Source organism: Podarcis filfolensis, assembly GCF_964270895.1.
Source record: "Podarcis filfolensis genome assembly, chromosome: 7".
NCBI classification, from domain to species: domain Eukaryota; kingdom Metazoa; phylum Chordata; class Lepidosauria; order Squamata; family Lacertidae; genus Podarcis; species Podarcis filfolensis.
Window position 1 is genome coordinate 31621274 of NC_139603.1, and position 16449 is coordinate 31637722.

General features: G+C 41.8%; 1 protein-coding gene across 5 annotated transcripts in view; it reads right to left on the reverse strand.

Moving 5' to 3' along the window:
• The window catches only part of JARID2 (jumonji and AT-rich interaction domain containing 2), a 187859-nt gene that overhangs the window by 64915 nt on the left and 106495 nt on the right, over nucleotides 1-16449 (reverse strand). For all 5 annotated transcript variants that reach the window (XR_014550577.1, XR_014550578.1, XR_014550579.1 and 2 more), the window contains exon 3: nucleotides 7102-7243. Coding sequence is in view for 2 of the 5 variants with exons in the window: in XM_083623702.1 (XP_083479828.1) it covers nucleotides 7102-7243 (142 nt within the window). In the remaining 3 variants the exon portion in view is untranslated. The remainder of the gene's footprint in view (nucleotides 1-7101; nucleotides 7244-16449) is intronic.

A 16449-nucleotide genomic window follows, 5' to 3' on the forward strand; every position in this document is an offset into this window, starting at 1 on the left:
CACCATACCTGCACAGCTGAAGACTGACATTTGAAGATTTGATAGAACAATCCCTCGGTTGTATATGTAATCCCTACAGGGTTTATGGTGAGGTTTAACAGCTCATAAAGTACTTTGATATCCGGAAAATAAAGATGTTCTACTGGTGGACAACATTAAGCTGCAAGGAAATGAAGGAAACCAAACTCCCAGGAATGGCTTGCCTCCATCATTGCACCTGACTAAGCCATTCACCCACTCTTAGTAGTAATTTCTTCTAGGCAAACTGCCACAGGATAAATAGAAGATGTGAGGGAGGTGCTGAAAATATTATTAGCACTTATCTACAGGACTGTCCTGTGTCCATATTATGTTACAGGCCTGCTTCGTAGCATTTAGACATTCCCAAATCAGCCTACATCAGTGGTGTCCAAACTTTTTTCAAAGAGGGCCAGATTTGATGAAGTGAAGGGCCGTGAGGGCCGACCAAAGTTGTTGACCTTTTTTAAAGACTGAAGTTGTTGAGCTTTTTTTATGATTTTACCCCAGGAAATAAACTGCCACAGGGGCCGGATTAAACCAGATTAGGCCCCCAAAACGGACTTTGGACATGCCTGGCCTACATCAACAAAATGGAATTATATTGTCCTCCAATATGTTGCCACCGATCAGAGGTGCTACTGTGCAGGGATGATCATTACCGCTATGCAAGAGCCACCTGGAATGGTTTGCTGACCAGAGAGGTCACTTAAAAGAACATTTGTTTTCTACTTGGGAACAGAGCAGGACATGTGAATCAGGAGACCATCTTTTAACTGGATGAAGTCTGATATTGAAATACCAAATGGCTGAAAGCAGTCCTCTAAATGCCTGCCCCATGATCGAATGAAGGTCCTTCTGAGACAGGGACGAGCTCTGCTCTGATGTTCCTGCTCTTTCTGGTGGACCAGGAACAAATTCCTGTGTACTGACCTCGCCTAGAAGAGAGCAAGTGGCGTGAAACCTTTATACCACCAAACAAAGCTTTTGGTGCAGGAATCCAATTTCCCTCGAAACACTGATTCAAACTAAACATCTGCCCTGTAAAATGAGTAGCTATCCAAAAACTCATTAAATGCCGTGTGTCAGTCTAACATAGAAGGCAAATAAAACACTTAATATTTCCAGTGCCCAGAACATAATTTTCTTAAGAATTATTACTGTTTGGGCACAGCTTTTCCTCAAAGTGCTCAAAAAGCACATCACATACATAGTTATCCTTACAACAATCCTGTAAGACAGTCCACTTTTTCATCCCAGACTAATGCTGCTGACATTATTTTTCGCTCCTGGATGTTAGCATGCAATGCATATGCAACTTACAATCTCCTGAGCAGACATGGATGTAACTATTTCCAGCATAACTATTCTCCCCAGGGGATTGGTTTGTAGGAGAAGTCCTATGGAGTAGCACTGAAGTATATGAAATAGCCTCCAGCGGCTGAAGTTAGGTGCCAATTTAATTAGGAGCAAGATTCTATCGTCTCCCAAGCCTGATTTACTACTCAACAAGGACCTCAAAGGTCTTTGCTTCATTATCTGCACAAAGCTTATGATTTGTTCCAGTGTGCATAGCAACAAGACATACAGCACATGTGGCATTAGTAGAAAACCAAAACCAATGCATATGCTAGTTATGGGAGTGAGAGAATCATTGATAGCCTAAGTTTGGCATGCTCTTGATTAAATGCATATTTCAACTGGCAGCACGCCATCCAGCCTTGCTTCAGAGATGAACAGGAAAATTTTAACCACTAGGGGGCAAAACTTCCTAAAATGTAGATAAATATAAAATACTGTACAGGCAATCTTGAGAATAACATTACAAAATCTATATACAGGCACACCTCAGAGATACTGCGGGTTCGTTTCCAGACCAACTCAATAAAGCGAATGTCACAAGAAAACAAGTCACACAATTTTTTGTTTTGTTTCCCATATAAAAGTTATGTTTACACTATACTGTAGGTCTATTAAGCCAGGCCCCACTGGCTGCAGGGGTGGGAAGGGGAAAACTAGCCAGCTTCAATCCTGTGGCCGGAAGATGGGCAGAGGTGGCGGGGGGGGGGTTGCCTTCTCCTGGAAGCAGCCTGCAGCTGCACCCGTGTTCTTGTAAGAAGCAATATCTGCGAAGCGCAATAAAGCGAAGGGCAATAAAACAAAATATGCCCATACCATATTTTTGGATGCACACAAATGTATCAAAGGGGGGAGGGGTCACTCACGACATTTGAGAAGGAAGGGAAGATATTCAAAAGCAAAATCGTATATACTTGATGAGAAATGCCACTGGTAAAAAAAGGAAGGGTTGAAGCAGGATTTCCAGAGTGTTTTAGGCACATTCCCTTGTTCACTATCTCAGTACAGTGTACAAGTTCTGAACCTATTAGAGATTAAAAGTGAGATGGTCAGGTTTTGCTTTATTTGGGGCCCTGCTGTTTTTTAAAACAGCAGCAAACACAAATCAACTATGTAAAAGGGCTTCTCAAATACCGTGCAACTGAATATATGAAGCTTTATAACCAAACAATTTAAAAGTAAATACTTAGATGAATAAAAAATAAACTTCATAATAATGTTTATATGTGATAGACACTCATGTATATCAGATACCACACCTGTTTCGAGCAAACATTGGCCTTCTTCAGTGGTGCAATGGAATCAAGCACAAATTATCATATACACATAAGGACAAAATAAACCAAGACTCTCATAATGTGCCAAATAATACAACAACGGAAAAGTGGTGTGACCAAAGAAAAACTATACCCATGCAGAAGGCAAGATTAAGCAACACTAAAAAATCTTTACATAATACCCAATCTAAATTCAAAAGAACACTTAAAGACACAAATTCAGTTTATTTGGTTTAAATGTGTTTGGCATTTGTTATGAATGGGTGTTTATTATATATAAACATTTATTTATCTTTTTTAAATGTTTTTGGTTTTGGTATTTTGTGGTTATAACATTTGATATATTCAGTTGCACATGAGTAGAGAAATCTTTCCCAACTTATCTGATGCTGATTTGGTTTTTGAGGTTGTTATATATATCAATCCTGTTTTCCAAACAGCAGTTTTGGGCCTGGAAGAGCATTTTGCCACAGTGCTAATTCCCTTCTTAAGAACTCAAGCACTAGCAACAAAAAATGGGTTTCCCTAGTAGCAAGGGCTCTGTTAATAAAGAACCACTTTATATAATATTGGCTGTTGGTAAAATTGCTTTGTTTACTATCTAGTCTGATGAAGGGGTCTGGAGAACTCAAAGGTTTGCACACCATTTTGTAATATTTAGCTGGCCTAAAAGGGAACTGCATAAATGTGGTTTTCTTTTTCTTATGGGCCAATACAGCAACCTTGACTTTCTGTGCGAGTTAACAACTATTTATCTTAACAACGGATAGCACCAACAAGCCTCAGGGAAAATAAACTGCTGAATGGAAATGCAGAAAAGAATTGACTAAAAAGGAAATGGTATGGGAATGAGAAAATAAGCTCAGAAGGTATATTTTACCATTTTTATTTTTTTATTTTAGATGTATCTGGTGTTTCAATGTATCAAGCCTCTTTTGTTTGTTTAAATGCTTTGTAGCATCACGTTTGGTAATTTCTATCTCTGTCATACACACTCACATGCATGCATGGACACACCCTACTATACACAACTACAAATGTATTTGGGTTCCTACAGCTAGAGAAATGAATGAAATGCAATCGTATATGAGAAGCAAATGGAGTATAAAGAATTGGAGGTTCCTATTTTACCTAAGCAGTGGGACAACGTTTTAGCTTCTGTAACAAATGTGTCATTAGATTATGAACTACGTTTTATACAAAAGGGACTGTCTATGACACAGGTGTCAAACACAAGGCCCGCGGGCCGAATCCGGCCCGCCAGACCTCATCATGTGGCCCGTGTAGCCGCCGCCGGCCTTCACCTTTTATTCTCGCCTTTTTTTTTTTTTTTTACACAAGAAAGTTCACATGGTGCGGCTCCCTACTCGCCTCCCCCCGTTGCTCTTAAGGACGTGGCTGCTGCTTCAAATGTCCCCGCGTCTCTCAACTTGCGGCTTTGTCGTCGGGGGCCGAAGCGAGGCGGGCAGCTGGCTTCTCTCTCCCGCTCACTGCTCAAAAAGAGCAAGCGGAAGGTCAGGTCTCTCCGCGCCGCGGAGGGGGAGTCTTTCTCCTCAGAGAAACTTTTTTATTCCAGCCTTGGATCTTCTCCAGGGATGCTGGATCCTGGCGTGCAAACTCGCCCTGCGGGAGGCGTCCTCTTCTCCTCCGCGCTGGATTTCACCAGCCCGGGGCTTCCCTTCCTCTTCATTTCGCCTCTCTCTCCATCTTTGCACAGCCAGCCTTTCCAGGACCGACGATGCCCGTGATCAAGTTGTTCTTTGGGAATATGGGGTGGCTGGTGGGGGGGGTGAGTGGGAGAGAGAGAGAGGCACGCGCACACACTCCAAACACCCTTAAAATAAATGTAAAGTGGGGGCGGCGATGATGATGGCCGTGATGGGAGGGGGCTGTGTTCCCTGGCACCCCCTCCGCTCCCCGCCCCCCACCGCCGCCTTCCTCCTCCTCCTCCTCTTGCAATTTCGCGGCAAGCCAAGGGAGGAAGGCGATCTGGCGCCCAGCTCTCTATCTCAGCTCCACAAGTTGGACTCCGCGCCCGCGCAGCGGCGCTGGGCGGTTCTCCCCGCCTTCCGGCACATGTCAGTCCCGCTGGCACATTCCTGGGAGGAGATCGGACGCGGCTCCTTGCAGCCCTTCCATCACTCGGTCACACAATTGGGCGGCTCGCTCTCCGCCCTGCCAGCAGCTCCACCTTGATCTCTCCCTCCTGTCTCGGGGAAGGAAAGGAAGAAGCCGGAGATCCAGTTGCAGGCAGCGCGCTCGCGCTCTTTCGCCTTTTGCGCTATGCAATGGCACCCCGAGATGGGGGGGGGCAGGGGAATTAGCCAAGGAAAATGAGAGTGCACAAGGCATGTTGATGCTTTCCTGTCAGAGCTCTCTCTCTCTCTCTCTCTCTCTCTCTCTCTCTCTCTCTCTCTCTCTCTCACACACACACACACACACATACATTTTATTTACAGCCCCATGCCGTGTATGTTTACTCAGAAGCCAGCCTCACTTTCTTCGACAGGAGTTTCAAGTAAATGCACATAGGATTGCAGCAATCGTCTCATTAGGGCTCATTCTTTGTAACAGCTTTGTTTCCTAGTTCTGCTGGATCTCTCAGCGGCCTTTGATACAATCAACCATAACATCCTTCTGGACCGTCATTATTACAAAAAACAGTAATAATTGAATGCAGTGACAATAATTTATGATAATAAAGAGTGGACACATAGTCCTACAGATACAACCGGCCCTTTGAGGGGTGACCAAACTGCTGATGCGGCCCCCAATGAATTTGAGTTTGACACCCCTGGTCTATGACAACATGTTGCTAGAGATGTAATAAGGAAAATGCTTCTTTGAAACTTATGTTTATGAAATGTTTGATGCTTACAAATTTTGGGGGGAAAGTACCAGGATGCATAAACACTACTTTTGGGGAAAATTTAATTTTTTTCAGATGGTAATATTATGTTAAACTATATACCAACTATATGGGGTTTGACAATGTGTCAGCGTAGATTGACTCTCTGTACCTTCACCTCTGCCAAAAGACTTGATATTGATTCATTGGAAAGATAATACCATGGCCCCCTTCAATCAATGGATAGAAGGCATGACAACTCCTGCACCATACGAACGGATTGCTTTTAGATGCAGATTGTGTATGGATAAATATAAGGATATTTGGATTCCATTTATAAAAAGTATAATGTCTTGTTAATAATGTCACATTTGTTGGAATAATTGTATTACTTATACACCCATAACATTGTATCACCATTTCAAGTATTTTATTTTCTTTCTTTCATTCATTTCTTTCCTCACTGAAAAGGTTAAATAAAATATAAATATTAAAAAAGAAGAACAGACCTAGTCTTAAGAAACTGAATGAAGGCAATATGGAAAACGTAAGAAAATCCTTCAGAAAATTCTTTGTGTTTTCAAGTAATCTTGCTTTAAGGCTGCAGCATAGCTTTTACTTTCTTTCTTTTAAAAAGTAATTCACCTCTTCCCAGTCATGCAATTTAATACAAGAAACAAAATCCTCATAACCCACTCCACACTTTCGGCATATTTTCTACAATAAATTGGTGGGGAAAGGTGCTCCATTTTAGTTCACATTGTTGAAAGGATAGGGAGTGGTTCAGACTCCGGCGTAATGAGAGTCAACAAGGATTTCTTTACAGACTTCTATGAGACAGGAGCAAAATCGTTACACTATTATATCAGAGTAGCCCCCCTACTGACAATAACCAGCATCTCTATAATGAGCCCCCAGAATACAGGCAGCACTTTCTGATTATCTATGCCTTTTAAACTATTGTCCTTTGGCTCCATTCCATGTAAATCAAACGTGTTGACACTAACGGTTCTCTCTCGTGAAATTACATTATTTGTATGTAAACTATACAGTGACAAGGACAATTACCTTTACAGATCTGAATAAATAGTATGACTGAATGTTTCGTTTAACCAATCAACCGCTGCAAAAATGAAACCTAACCACAGAAAGCCTTACAAGGGGCAATTGCTTCAAATGGATCTTAAGCTGATGAGATCAGGACATGGGAACTGTTTTCACAACCATATGAAATGTAAGATGCATCCATTGTAAAAAAGAAAGGGAAAGAAGATAATATAGAAACATACAACAATGTTAACAACCCAAGTCCTCTTTGGTCTTGATCTTGTCTGTTTTCACAACAACTCTTTCAGACAGATCCCTTTTTTATGTCTGAGAAAGCAAGGTTGTGAGGTTAATGAGTTTCTCAAGGCCATGCAATGAGACTATGGCTAAGCAGGGATTTGAACCAACTTCTGACAAGTCTACATCCTTACATATAGCATCCACCACACTACACTGGCATACTAAGATACTTTAGCATGAACTGCGCCTTTTTTCAGACTTCATTTATCAGACTATATTCTGCTAGACTATTGGAATTTAAGAGAATCTTACCTTTTCCTTGATGGCCCTTCTTCAAAATCTGAAGAACCAATATCGTTGCTAGTTGAGGACACTTGCGACGCATCGTCCTTCTCGTTCTCTAGGTGCTCAGACCCAGGTCGTAATCCTTTAGACTGGCCATTACTAAGCAGTCCTGTAATTAAGAAGGACAAAATGGATTAACTATGAACAACAATACTATAAACAAAATGAACCAGGTTACTGCATATCCAAGGAGCTGAGGAACCAAATGACATTAAACCATTTAGCGGCGGGTGGGGGGGGGGGCGGAGAGGCGCTGATATTTATGTTGATGCAGAACTTAAGATAAGGAAGTTTTAACCTTTTGTCTATTTTTGTACTGAAAAGAGTGTAGCGTTAAAGTACCGCAGGCTTCTCTGGTACTATATCGGGAGCTAAAGCTGTTAAAGACCCTATATGGCATTTCTTAATTATTGTCCCCCTGCATTAATTCTTAATAAAAGTTCATATTTTACAATACATTGAAGTCATTGTGAAATACATCTCTGGGTTTTATAGTGGGACTTAGTTGGATCTATTTAGGGTTAAAGACACAATTAAGTTTTATAGATCAAGTATCACATGGATTTTAAATTGTCCTGTCTCTCTCCCTCTCTGTTTTAACTAGTCCTTAAATAATAGGCTATTAAAAATAAATGGGGCCAGGGCATAAAACAAACCAGCTGGGTAGCAACCCTAACCATGGCATGAACAAAAGATTGTGATCTCACGCAGAAGTAACAGTGTAAGATTTGACTCTAGACTTAGTGAATAGCAGTTAAATAACAGTTTGCTAAGTCACATTAAAACCATTAAACATTTATGGGCATATTAAACTTGTGGCAGAGACTGCACCAAAGATCTTTTAAAAAAAACACCACCACCAGTCTAAGATATGACATACTTAATTTAACTAAGAATTTTTGAATACGTAATCCTTGCAATTTGATTCAGATCTTGGAAAATACCATCCTGTTCTCCACAGTTCCAAAATACACAATGATGTGCATATGTGCATGCATGCACACACACACACACACACACACACACACACATTGGGAAAGACGCAGCATTACAATGTGGCAAGTGGATGAACTTTTGCCAACACTATATTACAAATGATGCCATCCTGTTTGGCAATATGGTTAAGTTTCTGTTGAAAGAGGGTGAGGCACAAAAAATGTAGGCCTGCCAGCTTTTAGGCAGCTACAACATTTGCCCAGTACATACCAGGTGGATCAATGGGATCACAATTAGGGTGCATTTACAGACTTATATAAAGCTAAATGAAGCTCTCTCCAGTGCTTGCTTCACAAGCAACCTTCAGATTTCAACCCACAATCTGCAACTGGTGAGATATTATTCTGAGTTTTGTAAAGTAGTATTTAATCATAAATAGGATTATAACCTGTGAATCACCCCACAATGTAAATAAATTCAAAAGTTAAATTTTACCCACCAAATACGGTTTGGGGGGGGCGGCTGCCATTTTCAATTAATTCAGTGTCACTTATCAATTCTGAGTAAGCAGAGAAAACATTATTTCTTATTCAATTTGGGTATTTTGAAACTTCTGGCTATAGTCTAGCAAGTAACCTAACTCAAGGGCTCTATCCAACTACCTTCTTTTCCCTCAAAGTCTATACTTGCAAGTCATTTATTTTAGAAGACAGTAGAGTACAGTTCTTTCTGAGTGAAAGCTCATGCATACTGGCTACAAACCCATTTTAAAAACCCTTCTAAAAAAAGAAACAAATTTCCCTACTGAGAAAAATAAAGGAAGATTGATACCCTGCGGTGTAAAGAGCTGCAAAGCAAAAATAAAAAGAGCCAAGTTTTGAAAAAAAGTAATTTTGATTTGTCTTCACTAACTAGACTGTAAAGTGGATTCATAATGCAAATAAATCAACTGCCCCATATTCAAAGCCCCTCCCCTTTCACTAAAACTTATTTTGCTCACCATTTAAAAATTACACCAAACCCACTGTAGCCCATTACACCAAACTCTTCATGAAGCAGAGTAATATTTGGAAATATTTTCAGTGAACCTAAAAAGCTAATTTTGTCTTCCTGGCAGTATCCTACATAGGCATTTGACATTAACTAATTATTTCCTTTTGTATTATGTGTGGGGTGGTTTTTTTTTTAATGCTGTTGATTAAATTTAGAATTACCAAACTCCAGGGAAGCCTAGATCAAGCATATAACTGAGGCGCTCTAGTTAGTTAGGTAACTATTATGACAGAACTGCATATATATTTTTCAAGAGTAATATTTGTTCTGGAGAACTGCCACACTCGAAACCCAACCATATGAAGTGTATGAAGTCAAGGAAAGAGTCCTGTTGCCTTCTGACTCACTTGTGTTTAGAAAACAGCTTTCTCTCCACTTCAAATTCGTATCCTCAGTAAATCAAACAAATTTGTCACTTAGAAACCACTGAATGGGGATTTCCATCTCAGAAAAGTTAACTATTTGTGTTTTGTTGTAGGTCTTCCTAGGGTGAGACCCAAATGTTACCAAAGCGTAGAAAATGCCTTGCTTGCCCCGTTGTTCTATTGCCAGAGGCAACATAAACTTCTCATTTACTGCTTTGTCTCCAGAGGAACTCTGTAACTCGAATCCCTCAGCATTGCCTAGCCATAATTTAATTAGCATGGTGTCTGCAGAATGAGGCTGCGCAGCAAGCATCTGCTTTTATTATTTCCTTTGAGCACCCAGGTCTGAAGGAGGATGCTTGCTTTCAATATATTAAAAAAGATTCTCTGGTCATTCAATTATACTGCTTCACATGCTCTGTACATGCCCATCTTGTGATTTACATGCAGGTTATAATTCATGCCAAAAAAACAAAACAAAACTAAGAGGAGATGGTTGTTTTTTGTTGTTTTTAAAAGGTAGCCCGTGCAAAGTAGCCAACGTTAAACAAAACAACCTTGAAAAGAAGTCAGTTTGAACAACTACTTCTCTCTTCCTCACCTCCACAGACAGAGAAGGGAATGCTGACTTTGTAGGAAAGTGCAAGAGTTATAGCAAGAGGATTGGGGGGGGGTGTCTCAAGAAAATGAAGCTACCAAATATACTCCTCCATACAACTAGCTATGTGGTAAAAATAATCCTGTGACATGCAGCTATTCTCATTTTTCGCTCACGTCAGTCTGCAAAATAAAAACATTCTTGCATCTCACTGTTAAAAGCAACCTGAGACCAGAATTCAAATTTTATCTCGAGTTGGGTGTATTATACTTATGAATTTATATCCTGCCTTTCTTCTTAAAAGGAGGTTCATGGCAGATTAAACCAGTGGCTTTTCAACCGTGGCACCGTGAGCTGCCTTGAATGATGGGTGAGGTGCTGCGGGCAACATTGGCCTCTGTCCTTCTTTCTTTCTTTCTTTCCTTCCTTTCCTCCTCTTATGCCCTATCATGTGTCTCTGCTTCCCAAAGGCTTGCCTGGCTGTTTGCTGCAGCAGCCCTGGCTACAGGCTTTGCAGGCAAATGGTGTCTCTGGGACTGGCCAGGGGGTGCTGGTTGCCAGGAGCTGAGGCGGCTTCAGAGTAAGTAAGCAAGCAAGCGGGCGACGGAGCCCAGGCAGCCCTTGCTGTTAGGAATGGACAGACAAGTCCCAGACCCCTGTGGGGCAGTGTGAGGAGGCACTTTTCTTTGGGGTGGGCAGCTCAGAGACCAGGAACAGAAGCAGCTGCTGCCCATAGGACTCCCAAGGATAGGAGAGAGGGGGCTGAGGGAACAATCCATAAGGGAGGGTGTTTGAAAAAGGGTGAGAGGTTGCCAGCTCTGCAGGCAAGGGGTGACATAACTGGGCTCCTGAGCCCCACAAGGATGCCGCAGAAAGAATGTAGTTGGTCAAGGGAGCTGTGGAATCAAAAAGGTTGAAAACCTCTGGATTAAACCATACACCTGCTTCGGCAATTGAGCTTTTCACAGGACACCTAATGGGACGGAGGAAAGTGTTCTGGCATGTCTCTCTAAGAAGGAAATCCCATAGCTGGGTATCGAAAGAGGGCTACAGGGTCTTTAATAGTTGCATGGAACATAAATCAAGTACTTGTGTGTAGCCTATCCCAGGGGTAGGCAACCAAAGGCCCGGGGGTCAGATGCAGCCCAATCGCCTTCTCAATCTGGCCTGCAGAAGGTCCAGGAATCAGCGTGTTTTGACATGAGTAGAATGTGTGCTTTTATTTAAAATGCATCTCTGGCTTATTTGTGGGGCATAGGAATTCATTCATTTCCCCCCCCCCAAAAAAAAAAATATAGTTCGGCCCACCACATGGTCTGAGGGACAGTAGACCGGCCCCCGGCTGAAAAAGGTTGCTGACCCCTGGCCTATCCTATCATGACAAAGTTGCACCATGACACAAGCAGCCACATGGCATGAAACTACTCCCTCTGCAGCTTGAAATAATACAGTCCCGTAATACTTTTATCATTTGGTTCTACCAAATAAATGAAAACTGATCTGGGCAGAGCAAACCGAACTTACAGATCTACTGGCTGGAGAGGGTTTTACACTGTTCAGGGGTGGTTCTCTGCCAGTGAAAAGAGGAGCATGACCACTGTAGAGACTCTCACTATGCCCACAGTAGCTCTGTCGGCATAGAGCTACCACTAATGGATGTCTCACTGGCAAAAGGCACCCAAACAGGGAGTTCCACAGGTGCGAGAGATGCAACCTTGGTCCTACTAGAGCCAAGGCCCCTTTGTTCATTGGGGAGGCACCAGGATCAGGCTCTCCTTTTATGACAGCCTGTCAGCAGTGCAACTAAGTTCCCTCCATTGGAAATTTGAAAATACAAAGTGTGTGTGTGTGTGTGTGTGTGTGTGTGTGTGTGCGCGCTCTAAGTCTGCACAGGCAGGAGCCAGCAGGGTTTTGGAAGTGGCAGATGAACCACCACTTCACACTCCTTCAGCCCCATTTAGGATTGCGCTGTCAATCTTCAGGTGCTTGCAATGTGTACATTTTTTAAAAAGAGATGCTCTTGCCTCTCACACATGCAGGCACATACACACATACAGAGGCAGTCACACCCATCTTACATGCCATTGTCCCACACACAGTCCCCCCCACAAACATCATGTGTCATAGTCTCACACAACAAAAATAAAGCCATTCCAGGCTAATTAAGTCTGTGCTACAAATATATGCAAAGGACAATATATTTAAAGAGCAGCTTTTACAATTACTTTAGTTTTACATTTCCTTTTTCAGTACACAAAAGGGCAAGATTTATGCTAATATAACTGGAATCATAAGATATAATTTCTATGGCATGGGATGCTGAGGATTTAAAGGGAAAAAATGAACTCCTTAACAGCTAAAAGATAACCTTTGGGACCCCATCAGTGGAACAATCTGACTAAGGGGCACAATGCAAGAGAATTCAAAATAATAGTTAAAAGAAGTTCCTTTTGAAAATGGAACACTCCTCCCCCCCCCCCAGAGGCCTTTCAGAAAAAAATCACTACATATATTCATCGTACAGCTCACAAAATGCAGGAGGGTTTCTATTCTGTCTTAGATAATGGAAGAAACTCAGTAATGATTTCTGCACACTTCAATTTATCAGGCTGCGATGAGATAGGAAGAGGGAAATAGATGCGCCAATGTTTTCACCTCTGTTATCTAGTTCACAAGGAGCAGACAAGAGTTACTGCTATGTACCATTAATACTGATCAGTGCATACAAGTCAAACATAGTTAAATGACTTAATTGTATGCCAGATACATAATATAATATATTATATTAACAACCTTCAACATAATGTGAATAGCTTACACCAATTTGTGTAACACCAGCCAGGCAGATTGTAGCTCCTCTGCTGAATTGCACTGCAGTAGTATATGTAGCGCTCCATTGTTCTTTACAAGGGTGTATTTCTGGACCTCAGCTTCACACCATTTTAAGAACCTTTTAAAAAATCAAATAGTCTACCTGACAACAGCATTTCTACCCCTAACATCACAACCCTGGTCAGCAAGAAGCTTTTCTAGAAAGCCATTTTGAGAAGACAACACAACGATCTGTGCCAAAATCTCAACCACTATTTCGCCTGCAATGATGTCAACCAAAGTACCTATTTCTCAGGTCGTCTTCTGTTACCTTTGGGCTGATAACAAAGAGAGGGACAAATACTCAGGGAACTTCCATGAGTACAGAAACCTCCCTGCTTCAGACAAGCGACCTCCAAGTTTTTTTGGGGAAAAGAATGACAATGTGGGGTGGAGCAAAAACGTTTGTCCCTGTATCTCCCCCTCATGTGTTTGTTTAACCGGAGTTCCTGAAGAGGACTTAAAAGCTTAACCTGTCTCATATTTTAGAGTCTTTCATTGTGATGTGATATCTGCTATGCTCAGTCCTTATTTGTTGTACTCATGCAGTATCTTGAGTACAGTGGGGAAAAGGCTTGAAGTTGTAAAGGATTCCAATTTAGGACAGTAGTCTAAAATTATTTAAAAATGGACTGGTTTTCTTTTAAAAAAGAAATGCGGCTGTCACAAATTTGACTGTCCTTGTGGCCATCACATGAGTAACCACTGGCTTTTACATATGACAAGCTACTGGGCATTAAATTGATAATCCTAGCACATGCATATGCTTTTCAGTTGCTGTCACGCCAAAAAGTATTAGTCCATAGCTTTTACAGTCTTTGTAAATGGACAGAAGAGTGATTTTATATATGTAGATACACATCATTACTATGGAAGCTAAGCATGCATGACATTACAGCACAGGCTGGTTTTGTGAGGCTGTCAAAAGGAAGAGATCAGCAAAACGGAATTGGCTTAATCATGCAGTTGAAGGAAACCTACATTGCCCTTCCGATTACATTCATCCTGATCCAAAATTGTTACAAAGTCAAGCAACCGGGGGCATGTTTCATTTCGCATTACTTCGGTGTATAAGCTCCAACTGAACACTGATAGGTACATTTGCTAAACCAATTCCTCCTTTTCCTGTCTCAGCCTGAAAATTAACATTTTGTCCAGATCTTTGAGGCCCATTTCACTTGGAATAACCATCACAGCTTGGTCACTTTGTGCAGTGCTTCTTTTGTGTGTACTGGCTTGAGACATGAATGAGCTGCTGCCGTGCAGTTTTCTCTGTGCGGCTATTGAACACGAACGGAAATTTTGAGCAGTGGCATGAGTACAAACGACACACATTGAGGGCCAGTTCTCATGGCAAGCTGCTCCATAGGAACAGTTCCCCACACAGCAGCTGCCGCAATGATACTGTTCCAAGCAGCCATTTTGTGTCCAGCGGGCCTTTTAAAAATTATCACTATTATTATCAAAGCACAGTGCCATAGTATCTGGTCTCTCAGCCTCGCAAGGCTAGCCTGAGACATTTTGTTTCCTGAGATGGAGAACAAGATGGCACACACATTCCACATACAGAAGATGAGTGTACTGGCAACTGAATCTTAATTCCACAGTGAAAATGGGACAGTGTTGTCCAGCATACCTAAGGGAAAGTGCAGGATTCTCAAGTTTGGAGTGGGAGGTACAAAGCAGGATTCAAGGCACGTTCAGTTGTGCCTTATAATTAGGCAGACTGTGCTGGCCAACTCAAGTGACAAATGCTAGGGGTTACCTATTGCTTCTTGCCCCCAGCATTTGCTACCTGAGGTGGCTGGCTCACTCTGCCTAATGATAGGGCCAGCCCTTAAGCTACAATTAAGTAAACTATTAATTAAAGGGTAACGTAGAGATCAGTTGGTGGAGCACTACTTAAATTAATGCAAGTGTATTAAAGTACTTCTTCTGAATAAGCCCCACTAAAACAGAAAAGGCTATACATTTCCCATTCGTTTAAATGAAATCTTGCACACACCACATCTCCAGAGCCAGCTCCGGAACAACACACTATTTTGATTGTTGGCATCTGTCTGTCTCAAGAGGCAGTGGACTTTGGGGATGAAGTCAAATCACTGTGTTAGCAGTGCTGAAGTGACCTCCCCATGGCACAAGCCTACGAAGTATGACAAGACAACCGCCCCCCCGGCCTCACTGATGTGGTCCAAAGGAAAGTAGAGCAATATGTTTGGCACCAGCTTGGCTGAGTGGAGGTGCATAAAGCGCTATCCAACCATCTTAGGGACTCCATGTCAGATTTGTGCAGGGTTTACCCCTTAGCCTTCTCTTCTCCTAAAAGCTGTCCTATTTATCAATGAACTGATGAACTCTACAGATTAATTTAGCCTTCCAAGCTCAGTTCTCTTTAAGACAGCCTTTGTGTTAATTTCTTTTTTTAAGTTTCATCTCTTAGATAAATAGACTAAGGTTGTTTTTTTCCCAATGTATTACCGCGTGAAAGATGCATCTTTTGTGGCTTCTTCTCACACCACTCCAGGAACGTATATGCTAAAGAACCATGTCACTGACCCACACACATGGCCTCCTTCATGAACACATTACCAGACTGGTAAGAGGCAAGCAACTCCCACACCAATATGGTAATAGGTATTACTTTGTCCCCTCCGCCCCTGGGAAGAGGAATGAAGTGAGAAAATACAATTTCAAATACTACAGAAATGAATAAAATAAAGAGAAAGAAATCAACAATCATTTTTATGTAGAACTAGGTTGCCAACCCCCAGTTCCATCTGGAAAACAGCAAAACTGTGAAATAATCGTTTCTTACTATGATTTCATATTGCGCTCTAAAGCATCATGGACAGCCTAAAAAGCTTTGATATGTCAGAGGCAATGGGGTGCTGCATTTGTCTTCTAGAAATTCACTGTGGGTAGTATTTTCAATAAATTCATTCATTCAGGCACACTGTATCCTCAGCCACCCTCTAAAGTAGGCCTCAGATATCAACGTCAATGAAAAGACCTCTGTAATAGAGGCTGGGATCTTCTGAGGTTGCTCTCACCAGGAGTTAAGCATATAGTATTGTACACAATTCTCTGTTTGGGCTGTGCAGTAGAGGCATACTTTGCTTTATTGTGCGTCACAGATACTGTGATTTTTACAAACTGAAGGACTGGAGGAACTGCTGCTGCTGGGTTGGAGATGAGGCTGCAGGGGCCTGTCCCCACTGCACAGCAGCTCCTGAGGTTCCTTAAGAGGATGCAGGTGCAAATGTTTTTTGTTTTTAAAAAGAAGATGCCATTGGCACACTTAATGGACTACAGTATAGTGCAAACAAAACTTTTATATGCACTGAGAAACAAAAAAGAATGCGCGACTCGCTCCATTGCGATATTTGATTTACGGTGGTCTGGAACCAAACCCACAATATCTCTGAGGCATGCCTGTACCAAGGAGGGCAGATTTAGCACAAGAGGCAAAACGCACAAGATCGCTTTGGGGAA